The sequence below is a fragment of the Artemia sp. Qi Xiang Cuo genome, chromosome 19, assembly GCF_049724085.1.
Source record: "Artemia sp. Qi Xiang Cuo chromosome 19, ASM4972408v1, whole genome shotgun sequence".
NCBI lineage: Eukaryota > Metazoa > Arthropoda > Branchiopoda > Anostraca > Artemiidae > Artemia > Artemia sp. Qi Xiang Cuo.
In genome coordinates this window covers 24,507,865-24,525,352 of record NC_142812.1, presented here as the reverse complement: position 1 = coordinate 24,525,352, position 17,488 = coordinate 24,507,865, and the positions used below count along the sequence as shown (strand labels likewise).

The following is a 17,488-nucleotide window of genomic DNA, read 5'->3' as shown; positions in this document are numbered from 1 at the left end:
GTCCACTACATAAGGAAACATGTTAAGTAAACAATTCTTACTTAACAATATGCAGAATAACCCTAGTCAACATATTTTGCAAGGGAAGAACCTTTATCTTCAGTTATTTTCTCGTTTTCCCAAGAAATTCATAAGATAACATTTGTTCAATTTTGAAAAATCGGCTAAATGCGCTTAATGCCACGCCATCTTTAAAACTAATTTATATGTATCGCTATTGAAACCGCTGTGGCAGAAATGGCAGATCCTTCAAAGAAAACTTCGCAAGAATTTTGTAGGATGGTATTTCTTTCAGCAGAAGTTTGAAACGGACAAAACACTTATCAAAAGTATGGCTTTTTAAAAAGAATTTATGGCAAAACTGGAAAAAGAAGGAAGGAAGGGAAGATAAAGGTTCTCCCACTATAAAATATGTTAACTAGGATTATTCTGCATATTACGAAGTAAGAATTATTTTCTTAATATGTTTCCTTATGTAGTGGAGTAACCCTGCATTTACGCTCAAAATTTAAACAACGAAAGCATAAAAAAAAAAAAAAAAAAAAAAAAAAAAAAAAAAAATCGATTTCTAGATGAAAAAATAGAAGCAAAATGATTATCTAAGGTAAACTTACGATGTTTTTTGGTAACTAAAAACTGGGTCAGCTGCTAGAAAGTTGCCAAGGATGGACAAAAAGACTAGAATGAGGAACGGCAAAATTTGTAGGATTAGACCCCAATTGGAAGGAACCTGAAAAAAGAAAATAATTTGTAAGAATATTAGACTTCAAGCAGACGTATTTCAGCACAATGACATTGCTACGCCAATTCTTGAGCAATATTTAGGACAATAATAACAGCTATTAATTAATATTTGTGGTAACGAAAATAACCGCTTGTTTTGTTGACGAACTTTGAAAAGACCCAACTGGTTTTCATAAAAAAATTGAGCCCGTGTGTATTATACGCCAAACACTAAAGTTTACGCTGTGCAAAACTCGAGAACAAACCGGTCTCTTCGTCAGTTTCTTTCAGCTTAGCGTGAGACAAGACAAAGATAAGTGACAGATTAGATGGGAAATATATAATTTAAGCTATATCTTTGCACATTAGGGGCGGGGGTAGAGTATTTGGATAGTTTGAAATTAGAAAACAATTCTTACTCTATAATATGCAGAATAATTGTACCTAACACATTTTGCATACAGACTCGCTATACTTTAACCCCACCCCCTAATGTGCAAATATATATCCCAAATTTGTTTCTAAAGTGTTATATTTTCATCATATTTTGTGATATTTCATTAGGATAGAGCGTCAAAGAAACAGGCTCTAATTAAATGAAGCACTTTTTTGCTTCACCAAAGATTGTACTGTTTTTATCTCCCTCTCTCTCTGTCTAAAAGTAGAGGTGGCAAAACAGTCTCTCAGCAATCCCATAGAAAAAAAAATATATAATAAAGATATAGGTCCATAATTACCCACAGCCGAACAATTATCCGTTTAAAAAATACGCATAATTTTACCACTTTTCCGACAATTTGAAAAATCTCTGAACAGAAACTGATTAATCAAACCGAACAATTTATCTTGAATGATACAGAAAATGCTCCTAACGGATTCAATGATATTGTGTCATGTCTAGTCGCCCTACAATTAAACTATTTAAAAACTTCTGATATAAATATGCTTTCCCAAACAAGATAAAACCATCCAAAGCCATTATTGGCGCAACGGGTATCGAATCGACGTTTCAGTGACCGGGCCAAGGGCGGATCCAGGATTTTTTTCCGGGGGGGGGGGGTTACTAATTTTTTAACTTTTTCGGAGGGGGGGGGGTTACTAATTTTTGACTCAGTTTTCGACTAATTATAATGATTTTCACCTAGGTTTTACTAATTTTCGACTTATTTTCGACTCGGTCAAAATTTTTTTTTTTTTGGGGGGGGGGGGTTCAAACCGGGTAAACCCCCCCCCCCCTGGATACGGCCTTGGACCGGGCCTTTTTATATGAACAGTACCAAGCCTGTCACTCAGCCTTGATGTAGCGCGACCCTGATGCAGCGTGGATTGATCACTGGGCCCTGTGTTGCCAAACAGAGCATCAATCCACCTCTGCATATTCAGTACTTTTTTCAGAACACATTAGTATATTCCTACAAATGTTGCGATCTTACATAAATATTTTTTTATTGGATTATATTCCTCAGAATATTTCTGAGAAAAATTTTCCGACCATTTTTTAAGTAGCTACACTTCCACTTAACCGAAAGTAATAACGTATAGCTCAAGTTTAGTTGACAGTTTTTGACCATTATAAGGTTAGGTGTGACCTACGTAATACAAGTAGACGACGAATCAACAATAAATGCCGCTAAAAAGAAAGAAATTGGAAATGAATGCCATGTTTAAAGAAGAACGAACAGCTAAATAAGTTTGGAGGTAAAGCAGTGTGCTTGTTGAGGCGTGATTCTATGGCCATCTTTTATTATAGATTTACTTAATTTTATTGGCCGAAATATATCGTATCATTTTCCTTATTGAAGGAGATTTTGCAAGGTTTTATGCAAACAATATCGCACTGTTTCGTCATCGTTATGAAACAGTTTTTGTATCAATATTATAACGAAATTTTATTGGCCGAAATATATTGTATCATTTTCCTTATTGAAAGAGATTTTGCAAGGTTTTATGCAAACAATATCGCACTGTTTCGTCATCGTTATGAAACAGTTTTTGTATCAATATTATAACGAAATTTTATTTTGGCTATATTTAGACTATAGTCATACGACTCGCAGCAATTTTGAGCACTCTTATGCTGCACTTTAGCGAAAAAGTTTAACCAACCCGGTTTTAGATCATATTAGAATGAAATAAAAATAGAATGAAAGTATGTAGACGTCCTGGTATTCTAAGAAAGCTTGAACGGATTTTTACTAGATCCTTACCTATTATTTGAACTAGTCACATGTCTCTTTTTGCCAGATTATGTAAGTGTTTTATTTAAAAACAAGCTTTATCTTGTTTTAGGCTACATTTCATTATTTGTGATAAAGCAAGAAATATTATGAAATATAAAATTCAAATTCCTTTTATTCATCCTGCGAGATCTGATTTCAACTTTTTAGGAGTTTGTGACATCTGGAACAGGCTCTTGCAGATGTCACTCGCTTTAAAGTAACAGATTCTGTGATTCTGTAATTCTGTAAAGTAAACAGATTCAAAGTAACAGATTAGTAACAAATTCTTCCGGTTTTGATGGATCTTGCATTTTGATGGGATTAAGGCGATATGGTACCTTATAATAATTTTGAGAGTCTCAGCGTCGGCTGACCGTTACAAAGACAAAGGGTCCATTAACTAATTTAACCAAGGGACTAGTCATCATCTAGAGCTCTCAAGAGCTTATGGCTTGACTGTGAAACTTGGCTGAAAAGACAGGGGAATATTACATCCCTTTTGTCGGCAAACTTGTCAATCAAATCGGATGGCACCACAAGGAGCTCCCAAAGCGGTTAAATTGCTCAAATGATTATTTCCTTGAGCTGTCTTTTTAGCGTTTTCCTAGCAAGTATGCAAGGAGATTTTCAGGGATTGCCGTTTCATGAACATTAAAAATAAAATTCTGCTCCATTTAATCCATTTAATAATAATAATAAAACAACAGCAAATCTACACTTTCTGATGATATAAGTTTCTTTAAAACTGAATATCTTTATCTCAGGCCCAAAACCCAAGAAGTTGAGTACTTTTTCTAAAGATTTCCAGGAAATTGCAGGCTTCCGATTTCCTCTCATTTAATCGGATATCTTATCCAAGCTTGCAAGTTTATGGCAAGATCACCAGGTTAATTTTAAACAGTTCGCCCACACAAACTAAAAAAAGTTCATAATAGACGAGATAGGGTGATCCTTGAAGGTACCGTCTCGCGTTAAAGCTAAAATTTCTCTGCAAGGGATGGTTAATCAGCATTTATTCTCTTTCAAGAATTATTTTAATTCAGTTTCAATCTCCATACAATAAGCCTAGATTAGAAAGGATAGGAAAAAGTTTGGCAGGTTGTGTAGGCTAACTCGTTTCAGGCTGGTTGGCCAACTGCTTACATTATCTGATTTCCCTACCCTCCCGCGAACCTACAAGAACATGAAAGACAACTATACAGCAGTTTAGGGTAAACAAAAAAGGAAAATAATACAAGAGTGTATGGCGCTAGTAATTTTTTCGACATTAGCACCAGTTCCTGTTCTCAAATGCTCCCCATACCTTTGATATTGAACTTAAAGCTGTTGGAACCAGGTCAAGGAGCATCATGGGGAACAACACATAGCCTAATTGCAATAATAATAATTAGAACTTTGTTTCACCACAATGCTACAATGCAAAAATGCACAATGCTACAATCCCAATGCAAAATACCTGCTGAGATTGCCTCGTGTCTTGATACCTGCCGTTCGAAGATTCCCAACGATTTCCTCGTCGAGTGTATACCGTTTGTCCAGGAAATCCATTGCCAAAAAACATGTGAAATAGGTCCTCTGCGCTAATGTCCGCTAAAAAAATATACAATAAATATATTATAATATATAAATACATATAATATATTATATATTATAATATAATATATAAACATATAATATATTATAAATAAAAGTGGCAGCAAAACTGGAGCAGTTTATACTAAGTTGTAATTGCTACAAAACTTGGCGTTAAGCTTATAAATGAAAAGAAGAAACACAGCTACTCACACAACTTGCAAGATTTACAGAAAACTACAGCTAAGAACTTGGAATAATTTATATTTGTATAAATTACGAAATGTTACATTTAAATGTGGAAACTTAGACAAATATTTTGAAATCGGCTTGGTCATTCTAGCCAGCTCTAAATGGGTACCTGGAAAAATCTGGGGGAAGAACACAGGATGCGTCGGATGATTTGCCCCCAATCACGCATTGCACTACGAATCGAAGGCACTGAATCAAGAGATCAGTACCTGCGCAAAGCAGACCATAGCTCAACATACACAAAATTTTTTTTTCCTCATTTTAGCTCAGCTATTTCCTCTTCTACTTGGTATTCAACAGTATCGCTATAAGACAGGTGCGCTGTTCTTTCTTATCAATTGCACCCCTCAGACTTCAAAAACTAGTATCCAAAACTGGTTAACAAAATCAATCACATTCGAACAAATTTTTGCGATTATCGTTTTATAATATATACCCAGTTTTGGTATATATTAGAAAAACTCTAAAACGAGGTGTTAAAAGCTCCTCCAAAATTTCCAGCATGTCAGAGGCAACACTCTACCGTCACCTATGGTAAGAACCACAAACCTTCAGTGTATTATTTTCGTTTTTTTTTCCACAGGACAGCCTTGTATGGAAGGGATGGTCTTAAAAATTTTGGAGAGGGCTCATTCAATTAGAAATTGAAAGCTCTAGTGTATCTTTTTGGAGTTAAAAATGATTAGAGGTCAACTAGCCTCCTTCCTATTCTTTTGGTACCCGGCCCCCCTATAGCTTCCGAAGACATCTGATAAAACTTTCGAAATAGCATCTTTCTTTTTTTGCACCTTTTCACCTTTCTGGATTTAATAGTTTAGTTACAAATTCAACGGAAGAAAAGATTAGCAGACATTTCAATACAGATAATAGGCTCAACTTCTTTTTAGTATCACTATAAATTGGATATTAAGATTAACAGTATCTCTATTTACTGATTAAACTGAATTTTCTTTCTAATTTCTATGGCTTCCCTTGCTCATTATGTAAACTCCTATCCTTAAAAATAACTAAAGCACCGTCAACTGTATTATATTGAAGGAATGACTAAAACCAGACAAAGCCGAACTGAAATGTCCCAAGCAGAATCATCGCTTGTTTATCTAGGTTAGCTGTCATGGTTAGTTCGTTTCAGAACTTTTAAAACAAACTTAAGCAAATTATTTGGCTCAAACGTATGGCCGAGCCCTAATACAAGCTTGAACATTTTCTCGCCTGGATGATTGATAAGTTAATATCAAATCAGTAATATATTTTCTTCTTAATTTTTCTACGTAAGCAAAATTCCTTTTCAGGGGCCCCCACATCCCTACAAGAATCTTCAAAATCGAGCATAAAGCTAAGTTTCGACAGAAGAAATTACACTTACTCCACACAGTAAATTCCTAGCCATACTGATTCTAATTTGCATATTTTTTACAAGATGTATCAATATGAGCAGTTTCTTAGGCTATGTCGAAAGAGCCCCCCCCCCCCATTCTAGTGTTTATTACAGCATTTTTGGTTCGTTCAATTTGCTCTGTAGTAGAAATGAAAAGTATACATCTAGGGGAATGTCAACGATGCCCTGTATTGGCGCAGTGGGTTTGATCTTAGTGATATGGGTGATCTTATGATCTTAGGTGATATGGGACCTAGAGTTGAAACCCAACTGCAGCAGCATACTGCAAGACCGACACAAGGACCTCAGTAGTCAAGAAGCGTCGTAAATCTGATACAACTATTACTACTACTACTATTATTAAAACCAAGAATAAATAAAGTGTAAGGAGACCTTCGAAGTTAGTAGAATAGTAAGTCCCACGAGGTGATGAATTTCTAAAATGCCCATGTGTATCCATCTGATTCTCGTCACCTCCATATAAATCGTACTTTCTTCTTTTCTCTTTGTCACTCAGAATGGCAAAGGCGTTGCCAATCGCTGAAAAATACAAACCAAACTTATTGCTTAATGTAATACCAACAACAGATCACTATTGCTCATTTGTAGCTTCGAATTAGATTTGCAAATAGAATAAACAGGCTCTGAAACATAAGTGATATTAAAACCTTTTTTATTTCTTTTACTGAAAGCACAATAGAAATATTGACTTCAAATTGCCTTTACGTACAATTGTTATTTGACCTTTTGTTACTTACCTACCCCAGCCAGGTATACCTTTTGTTATAAAGTTAACTCAAACTGGTTTCTAAAAGCATAATTTAAAACTTGATAACCAATTTTTACAGTTTCTTTTTCACCACTAATCTTTATTTCTAGGGAACACCCTTATTAAATCAAAAAGCTATCAGTCAATTGATTCCTTTGAAACCAAAAACCCAGAAAATAAGAGCAAAATCCACCACAATCGATCTGGCATCTGAAAGAATGAAATAACAAATATAACATATTTCCAAACTTATTCAAATCTCTCATAAATAATAAATACATGTGTTTAAGCTCTTTTCAAAATGGACTAAAAAGTTGAAAACAATTTTTTCTCAAGTATCTATAAATATAAATGAAAACGAGGGGCACAAAACGAATTGGGTTTTACATTACACAGACATCAAGTTGACTTAAGTTATAAATGCATAAATAAAAAAGTCGGCGAGTCGAAAAAACGAGTTAAAAAGATCCAAGTTATGCGAATCCTTATAAGTTTTGCAGCCCTCTTTCCCCTTTATTTTCTTAGATTTTCCCGAAAATTTTTAGTCCATTTCGAAAATGAGTAAAAAATATGCAACATTTATATTTATTATTTCCGGCTTTTTAGTCTACTCTAAGACTAAAAGGTCTTTCAACTTTTGAACCTAAGTTACCACGGCCAAAGGTAAGTGTTCTTAACGGTCTTGAATCAAGTCTATCAAGTCTTGAATAACAATGTTTGTTAAATACTTGTTGCTGTGCTCAATCACTCGTTTAACTAGACGTTTGGGCCCCAAAAACGACACGCGCATTCTAGTAAAGGCAGAACGTAAGTTATGTAAGCCACTTTCAGTGACAAACAATGCCTTTTAAACATCTTCAAGATAGGGGACTCTAAACTCAAGTTGAGGATTTTTGAAAATTCAATTTTGAATTTTTATTTCACCTGGATATCATGTTTGAGGGGTTTAAAGCTCTTCTTTTCAGAAAAAAGAAGCTTGTTGTCGTAATTACAAATTATTGGTAAGTTGAATTCATAAAAAGGTTGTAATTTCTGAAACAGTGGTAATTAGAAATTTTTTCTCAGAACATAGTTATCTTGAAAATGCGTTTTAAAAATTTCGGTTACTGGGATTAAGGTTCACTCTTTACTATGTTGTAGCTATTGCTACAATCTTGACTAGGCTATTTACATTGTCCAGGCAGTAATATTTTGGTCTACAACAATATCTCTTGCTTTAGTCAAGCATAAATTAATTCTGCAAATCTGAAGCTGAAAGGAGACTACAAAGAAAATAACAGTCTACTTACAGCCTTCAGGAGATCAATCTCTTAACAAGAGCAAAAAGGGACTAAGGAACGTAAATTTAATTTTAGAATAGTAACAACAATTTATTTACAGCCCACTTTTTAACAAAACAAGCGAAGTAGATTAAACTATAAAAGGAAAAAGCAAATACAGACACGCACAGACAACTTAAACCTTTGTCTCAGATAAAATCACACGGATAATATTACAATTTCGGCCTAGGGACACAGGCATGTCTTGTTAAATTAGTACTAAGCGACTCAAACGATTGAATAATGTCGGTAGCACCATACTTCTCTATAAAATGTGTATTACGATATGAATTGGGAAGGTAGAGCAAAAATTGGCAATATCTAAAATAAGCAATACGAATCTGGCGCAAATCTTTCTTATTCAATAATGAATACATACACCTTAAAAACAAGACACAATGGTCACAGTATCAATGCATTTTAACTAAAGCTAGGCGTGAATATTTTCCACGGTTAGGTACAATTTTCGCATATCCAATATTCAACTTCTCTTTAATATCTTGAACTTAAGGACTTTGTACCCGCCCTAATACCTGCATACAGCAAGGAAATAGGAGGGGGGAGAGAGCAACAGTCCAGAAAATTTAAAAGGATCCCCCTCCTCATGAAACGCTTTATCTTAAAAAAAAATCACATTGGTACGTACCCGACCGGAAAAATATAATATGGCAGCCCCCTCCCCTTGAGTAAAGAACTGTGAGCAGACACACCAACTAAAAAAACGAAGGTTATCCCAAGACCGCCATCCAGGTTTGAAAAATACAATTTTGAAGTGTTGATTCCCTTCATAACTTTTTTACTTAACACCCACATTCTGCTCCCCCCTCCTAACACTTGGACTTGTATGGAGGTTTTCTAAGCTTTCACACTTGGGTAAAAGATGAATCCCAAATAAACATTGAAACTAATTAATATACGCTTTCTAAGCAATTTGAAATAAATGTATAATTAATATAAAATAGTTTTTCCAAGTGATTTGCGGTTTCTTCATTAAGCAATAAGGTTGTATAATTCTTTGAATACCCTTTTAATCCTAAAACATATTTCCAAGAAACATCAGACATTTTCTAATCCAATGCAAAAAAAAAAAACATTTTTTCAATCTTTCAGGGACACAGTCCCTCACATCAAATACACTCAACAGGGGAGACCCCACTTCCTAAGCAGGTGTGAGAAAGCCTACTTAAAGCTGGTTTGGAAAAATTAAACAGAAGGTCCCGCACAACCGAAAGTTGGTCCTAGGAGCAATGTCGTGCTTCTAGAGTGCCAGTCACATGGATGCTTCTATTGGCAAAATAGCTTAGGGCAATCATTAGTGCTTATAGAAAATACAATTAACTCTGATTGGTCAAAAGTGAAAATACTTAAGACTAATGATGCCAGGAATGATGCCAGGCAAGGCACAAGCAAGCACTGAAATCAATTTTTTGGGGAGTTGATGGCTGTAATTAATTCCAAATATTAATTAATGCTCTACAGTATTAATTAACAAGACTAACCCTTAAAAGCTTCGGCAGCTCCCGGTGTCTTATTTTTGTCAGGATGAAACTGAAGGGCTAGTTTTCTGTATGCCTTTTTTAAATCTAATTCACCAGCGTCCTTTTGAACACCCAGTACTTCATAGTAATTTTTACATGCTTTAATCCTGAAATAAAAGAAATATGAGGATAATTCATGAACAGGTAATATTCAAACATTTCAAATATGAACGTCTAAATTATTAAACGATGCTCCATTAAGTCTTGGTCTGTCTTTTGTCATAGATTTTTCTTCTTTTTTTGTATCTTGAACGTTTTTCTTTTCTTTGGTTATGTACTCATGTATGTAGTGTATTACATACTTTTTTCTTTATACTCCACAATTATCATTTTTGTATATGATGTGAGTTAAAAATAAATTATTATTTAGAGGAAAAACACGGGTTTGGTAAAAAAAAATCCAGTAGTTCCATTTTCCGTTGGGTTATAATTAGTTCCATGGAGCGGGGGCAATGCTTAATATTTGTCACAAATTCATACTAACTTGCATCTAAGAAATTACCAAAACATTTTTCCATGGATGGATCTCAGTGGATCCTCATTCACTGGGCACTTGGCTTTATATTTAAAGAACATGAAAATTAGAACTTGGAATGTTACGACATTAAAAAATGACTATCACACCGACATTTTGACTGACGAATTCAGACGATACGAGCTGGACTTATTAGGAGTTTCAGATATTCATATGCCAGGGGTAGAAGCATGAAATTAGGTGATATAGAATTTGTTTACTCAGGCAGGTAGGATGGGGTACATAGACAGGGAGTAGGGCTCATAATGAATAAGGAAGCTGGTAAGTCTTTTTTAGGCTGGGAAGGTATTAATAATAGAATACTAATTGCTCATTTTATGACTAGAAAGTTCAGGGTATCAGTTATAGCAGTATACGCCCCTGCAGAACTGACTGACGGAGACACTGGTGACTCAGATGAATTTATGAATTTTACTAAGTTACAGGAGAAAATAGACAAGGTTCTAGGTAAAAATATGATGTTATTACTCGGAGATTTTAACGCTCAGGTTGGTAGAAATCGGGATAGACGGTATCCCAGCCTATGTAAATTTGGAGTAGGAAAAGAAAACAGTAATGGATACAGACTTTTGCAATTTTGAAGATATAACAATCTAGTTATAACCAATACGGTGTTTTGTCATAAAATGGCTCATAAGTTAACATGGTATTCACTTGATGGTAAGACAGCAACCTTATTGATTATGTTATAGTAAACCGAAGACTGGCAGGATCAATACAAGATACTAGGGTATATAGGAGTGCTGTTATTGATGTTAAAAGTAAAGATCACCATCTAGTGGTGTCAAGGGTAAATTTAGAGCTGAAATATCGGAAGGGTAACTACCTCCCGGGAAGTTATCATGTTGGTAGACTCCAGGATGAGAATTTGAGAAAAACTTTCCAGGAACAGTTGAATACTAAGCTTGAGAGTTTAAAATTTGATAATGTGGAAGATGGTTGGAATAATTTAAAAAAAAAAAAAATTGTGAAGTTGCTGAAGGTGTATTAGGGAAGAAAGCTAGAACTGCAGCTAAGAATATTAGTGAAAAAGCTTTATAATTAATAGAAAGGAGAAAGGACTTGTACAAGAATTATCTGAGTGATAGATCGTATGAAAACAAAAGAAATGTAAACAAAGTGAGGAGGCATTAAAGTATGAACTAAGGAGGTGTGAAGTGGAGGCCATGGATAAAATTGCCGAGGATCTGGAAGATGCAGCTAGACGGCATAATAGTAAAATATTGTACTGGCACATTAACAAATTGAGAGGGAGTAGTCAATCCGGCCTTGTCCCAGTTAAAGATAGGAATGGGGTCGCAATTAGCGATAAGGAAAAAACTAAAGCGAGATGGGCCGAATATTTTGAGAACTTGCTTAACCGAGATAGAGTTGCAGGAAAAAATATAGAGGAAAATGAAAAAGTTTGTGATACCTTGGATGTGAAGGAAGATTTGTTTAGTGAGGAGGAATTAGCAACAGTACTAAAAGGATTAAAGAATAATAAAGCTCCAGGTGCTGATAGGGTGGTAAATGAGTTTCTTAAATATGGTGGCTCTGAGGTTAGAAATAAGTTATTGAAGATTATGAATATGATATTTGAAAAAAGGAAAGTACCTAAAAATTTAAGTAAAACTTTAAGTAAACCAATTTATAACAAAGGTGATAAAAGTGAGTGTGGTAATTATCAAGGCATTAGTCTGGTCTCTGTAGGTAGCAAATTACTTAGTAATATGTTACTTTTTAAACTGAGAGATGCTGTACACAAAGTTTTAAGAGAAGAGCAGTGCGGTTTTAGAAAAGGTAGAGGATGTGTTGACGACATTTTCACTCTTAGGCTAATAATTGAGGTGCCTGAGTTTTCAAACACCTTTGGTCCTCAGTTTTATAGATTATAAGCAGGCGTTTGATTTTGCTGATAGAAGAGCTTTAGTAAAGGTTTTATCCTTGTGTGGTATACCAGACAAATACATTAACGTGACTAGTGTTATGTACGAGAATAAAACTACTGCGGTTAAGGTAGGAAATGAGGTTAGCAGCTGGTTTTGTATTAAATCAGGAGTTAAGCAGGGTTGTGTTCTATCCCCCTTTATATGGATTATTTTGATGAACTTTGTTTTAAGGAGCACAGGAAAGGCAATGGGAGACCACGGAATCAAATGGGGAGGAAAAAGTCTCCTGGACTTAGATTATGCTGATGATTTAAGCATCCTAGATGAAAGTGTGAGCAAAACGAATGAAGTTTTAGAGGTTTTGCGAGTTCAGGGTTCTAGAATTGGTTTGAAAATTAATGTTAGGAAGACTAAGTCACTAAGGCTAGGAATAAGTGAAGATAAAAAGGTGACGTTGGGTAATGAAAAGATTGATCAGGTGGGCAGCTTCACTGACCTTGGTAGTATTATTAGTAAAGATGGCGGGAGCAGTGAAGATGTTAAAAGTAGAATAGCCAAGGCTCAGGGTGTTTTTTCACAGTTAAAAAAAAGTCTGGTAGAATAGGAAGATATGTCTGCAAACCAAGATTAGAATATTAGAAGCTACAGTGATGACAGTGGTCAAATATGGCTCTGAAGCATGGACGCTCCGAAAAGCGGATGAAGATTTGCTAGATGTTTTCCACAGAAATTGCTTAAGGATTGTTCTAGGTACCCGGTTGACTGACCGTATTTCAAACAATAGGCTATACAAAAAATGTGGTTCAATACCGCTCTATAGGGCATGTAATGAAAGAAAGGTTGAGGTGGTTAGGGCACGTTGTGCGGATGAAGGATGACAGATTGCCGAAGATTGTGCTTTTCGGCCAACCATCTAGGGCTAAACGGAAACCAGCTCGTCCCCGTCTGGGGTGGGAGGACGGCATAAAGAAAGATTTAAAGGAAATTGGAACTTCGTGGGTGGGTGTAAAAAGAGAGGCTTTGAATAAATTGGGATGGAGGAGGAGCGTGCGTAGCTCTGTTGGCCTCAGGCGGCTTGGTGCTGCAGTGAGTTGTTAGTAGTAGTAGTAGCGGGGGCAATGTTTAATATTTGTCAAAAATTCATACTAACTTGCATCTAAGAAATTACCAAAACATTTTTCCATGGATGGATCTCAGTGGATCCGCATTCACTGGGCACTTGGCTTTACAGTAGTCCAGCATATTTATACCTTTTCAGCAGTTTTCATTGTACACATCATCCATGTTATTTATTTTTACTAGAATATTTTGACCAAAAGCAAAAACTATTGCTGGTACAAGTATAAAACAAACATGTCTTTCTTCCCTTGGTTTTTCCAGGGAACCCTTGGGGAATGGGGTGTTTAATGCTTAAGCATATCACTTACTGTATACATGACTCTTTACAAGATTTAAGATTCGTTTAATTTAAAAAATATTTCCTAATTTTGGCCTAAGCTGCAACTAATTTATGCTATTTTTTTTCAAAATCAACAAAATTACAAGGTAAACGAACTACGAATGATTAACTGCACTGACAAAAGAAGGAACAAAATAGCCTGTAAAATAAATGGTGTGGCATCTCAACAGTTTCAAATTTATTCCTGCTACGGATAAACAGACAGTTAGTGCAAGGAGTTGACAGCAACGAACAATGCTACAGACTAGCGAGTAGTGAGCGTCTAAACTTGAAGATAAGTTAGTATTTATGCTCACAGAGAGGGCATTTTTAGCGACTTGAGGGCAGATTCATAAGACATATAATTTGCACTGAATATGATTTTTGCAGCACATTTCTACACAATTGTAATATTATAACTGAGATATTATCGATTGTATAATGGAGGGCTCCATACAACAGGACATAAGTACTCAAGCAATGAGAAGACATGCGTACCACACATAACATAAATATGCCAGTTTGAGTTACATTGTAGAAAGAACCAGGCGCCTAAAAGTAACTTTAGTGAATGGTAGCTTACTGGTGACTTTAGACTATAGTGAAGGCTTGAATGTAAAGTAGTTTCTGAAGTTCTGGCCTCAGATGATCTTTATTTTATATGCTCCAAAGAAGTCCTGAACTATTCGACTGTCCGAAACCGAAAGACATCAAGGGCTAAAAACGAGCTTGGAGGATTATTATTTTTTAGATAGAAAGTTAGATAGAAAATAATGGCAAATATTTTGTTGTCATTTAGGATAGGCTAAAATTAGACAACTATACTTGGTGTTGAATAATCAATACAGCACAACCAGTAAGCGGAATCTGCAAATAGGATACAATACTGTCAAAAACACATGTGTTGTTCAAATTTCGGGCAGAACACCTTCACATATGGAGGTATTAAGGCTCCACATAAGGGCCAGAGAGTCCTCACCCCAAAAAACAACCCTGGTAATATTTTTACTGTTCTCATGTTTCCGGGCTGTACCCAGGGTTGGATCAGCGTGCACCATAGCATCCATTATGCAACCATTTTGGAAGGCATAAATAAGATTCTTTGGGGGAAGATAAAGATTAAGAAGAAGAATGCCTTTATGTTCAAAATGAGGTTTGAGGGCATGTCAATGTATTTTTCCAAAAGGGGTTTCCACTTTTTTAAGTTTAACGTTTTTGGGATCTTCATAGCCTCCCCAATTTCCAGAAGCAAATCCAAACACAAAATGCATCAGGTTTGATATTTAAGTTTGAGGTGATTTTGAAGTTATTGTCAACTAAGAAGGATAGGATCATTGTAAATTACTTCCAATTAACTTTTACAGTTTCTGAATAAACATCATAGAGCCGGAGTGGATTTTTCAACTCTGCAACTTTCCATAATCTAGAGATACATCATGGATTAGGAAGCCCAAGAGCTGCAGATAATGCAGTAATCAATAATCTAGATCTGTAATACCAACTTATTATCAAGAAGACCAAATTAATTTCTGGTCATCTGGTCTTTCTAAATAATGATCTTCCGCTTTCTAAATAATTCATCTGGTCTTAAGAAGAACAGATGGTGCGTGCCAATCATGGTGAAACTATGCCAAGTATTGCGGCGACTCCACCACCTGTGGCGGAACCGTTGTCACACGTGACGCTCCGATATTTACATCAGGTGGCGAAAGTGGGTAACCCCCTGCCTGACCTGCAACATATGAGTAAACTTATTCACTTTGACAATTGAACATAATATAAACGGTAAATGAACGGTAATATAAACAATTGAACGGTAATAATTTCTACAATTTTTCCAAAGGCAAGAAACGAGTGACGCCTTTAGGATGACTCAGGCAGAGTACTCCAAGCAACATGAGAGACTGACAGGAGGTGAATCTTCAGCTAAAGGATTCTAGGAATTCAATTATTTTAACTTACTTTCTGACAGCATCAACCTCTTCCTTAGAATATTCTGCCTCATTGCTGCTATTGCTTTGAGCTCTTGTTCTCGACTTTGAGCGTGGCCGACCTTGAAAGAAAAACAGAGATGTGATTGCCAACATCATACAAATCACTGGTATCAAACAAATCAAAAAAATAAAAACAAATCACGGTATGGATTTCCAGCAATTTTATGCATTGGCGCCAGTTCAGCTGACATTGGCAGTAATGCAATCACCTGAATCAGCCTGTATTAGCTGGAGTTCCTTTTTCTTCTTCTTTTTTTCTACAAGAAGCAACCCAATAAAACTGGATATTGAAGAGGAGTGCATCCGTAATGCTTAGGCAATTTAGATATAAAGAACTATAACAAAGAAATAAAGGGATAACAAATAAAGAATACTATGAACAAATGATGAATAAACATAAATAATAACAAATAAGGAACAACAAATAACAAAATAAGAATAAAGAAATATCAAAGGAATAAAGGACGACTAGAATCACCATTCAACCTTACCCAAACAAACAAGAAAAAAAAACAACACAAAAAAAAAAAATGACAAATCCCTACAGCAGTCCAGGAAATAGTATACAGCAGCGTTACTTGTTTCTCAGAATTCGACAATCAATTTTTATTTTCGTTGAAGCAACTCATAAACTACTAATACTAACAACTCACCACAGCACCAACCCGCCTGAGGCCAACACATCTACAGATGCTCCTCCTCCATCCCAATCTATTCAAAGCATCCCTCTTAACACCCTCCCAGGAAGTTCCCATCTCCCTTAAATCTTTCCTTACAACAACCTCCCAACCGAACCGAGGGCGACCTGCTTTCCATTTAGCCTTAGGTGGTTGGCCAAAAAGGACAATCTTTGGCAATCTGCAGAACGTGCCCTAGCCACCTCAACCTTTCTCTCATTGTAGCCATAGAAAGCAGGATTGAACCACGCTTCTTGTACAGCCTACATTAAAAAAAAGTCAGTAAGTTGGGTACCCAAAATAACCTTGATCAAAATTTGGGATAGCCATTTTGTTCAGTATACTGAAAAGAGCAAATAAATATGTCTTTAGGTGTAAAATGACCTCCCACAGTCCATGGGGAGAAGCCTGTAAGTTATCAGATTTGCCAATTGTTTACGTATAGTATTTGTTGTTCGGAAGTATACATACATTTGTCGGGAGGAGGGGGTTGTGCTTGGGGTGGATTTCTATAGGGAGAATCTTCCTTGGGGAGGAGAATTTCTGGGAGGGGGGGTGAATTTTCCAGCCAAAATGTTACACTGGGGGGACTTGACAGAATTACAATACAAATTCTTTTTAATTGTCTTATATTCTCTTTGCCAAATTTTTCATGTGGAGATGTTCCAGGGGAACATTTTTCCACGTATTTCGATTTCCGAGAAATAATTTCCGCGGAAGGGGGCATTTCTGGAGTGATTGAGAAACTGATTAGAAATTAAAGTCTTATTCAAATGAAAGAATGCTAAGGAAACTTTTTCAGGCTGAATTGTCTGCAAGCAATTTTACAGGGAGAGGGGATTCTTAGGAAGATTAGAACTGAAGGAAATTTGATGGGGGAGGGGGGGGGGGGGGTGCACTTTACGTTGGATGAGATTTCAACGGAGTTTTCCGTGAGGGGAAGGGGTATAGAGGTTGAGCCAGATTTACCAACATTTTATAAAAAATTAACAGAAATTATTCTGTACATCAAGGGTTGCCCCCTCCTGAATACCTTGCTCTCTATGTTAGAGTTTGACTTTTTTCCCGATTTTTTAAGAGTGGCTACTGAAACATAGGGGCCGTTTAATTAGAATAGGAAGCTTCTTTAAAAGTAAAGAGCAAGATATTGAGGAGGGGGCAACCCTTCGTATACGGAATAAACCTGCCAAAATTAATATGCAA

At 35.9% G+C, this 17,488-nt stretch overlaps 1 protein-coding gene across 1 annotated transcript in view; it reads right to left on the bottom strand.

Moving 5' to 3' along the window:
- LOC148940638 (dnaJ homolog subfamily B member 12) overlaps positions 1-17,488 on the bottom strand; it is a 36,414-nt gene that overhangs the window by 7,335 nt on the left and 11,591 nt on the right. The window contains exons 3-7 of the mRNA XM_089104971.1: positions 15,577-15,667; positions 9,732-9,877; positions 6,538-6,684; positions 4,399-4,532; positions 615-730 (exon numbers count right to left, since the gene is read on the bottom strand). Of these exons, the coding sequence (XP_088961097.1) occupies positions 615-730; positions 4,399-4,532; positions 6,538-6,684; positions 9,732-9,877; positions 15,577-15,667 (634 nt within the window). The remainder of the gene's footprint in view (positions 1-614; positions 731-4,398; positions 4,533-6,537; positions 6,685-9,731; positions 9,878-15,576; positions 15,668-17,488) is intronic.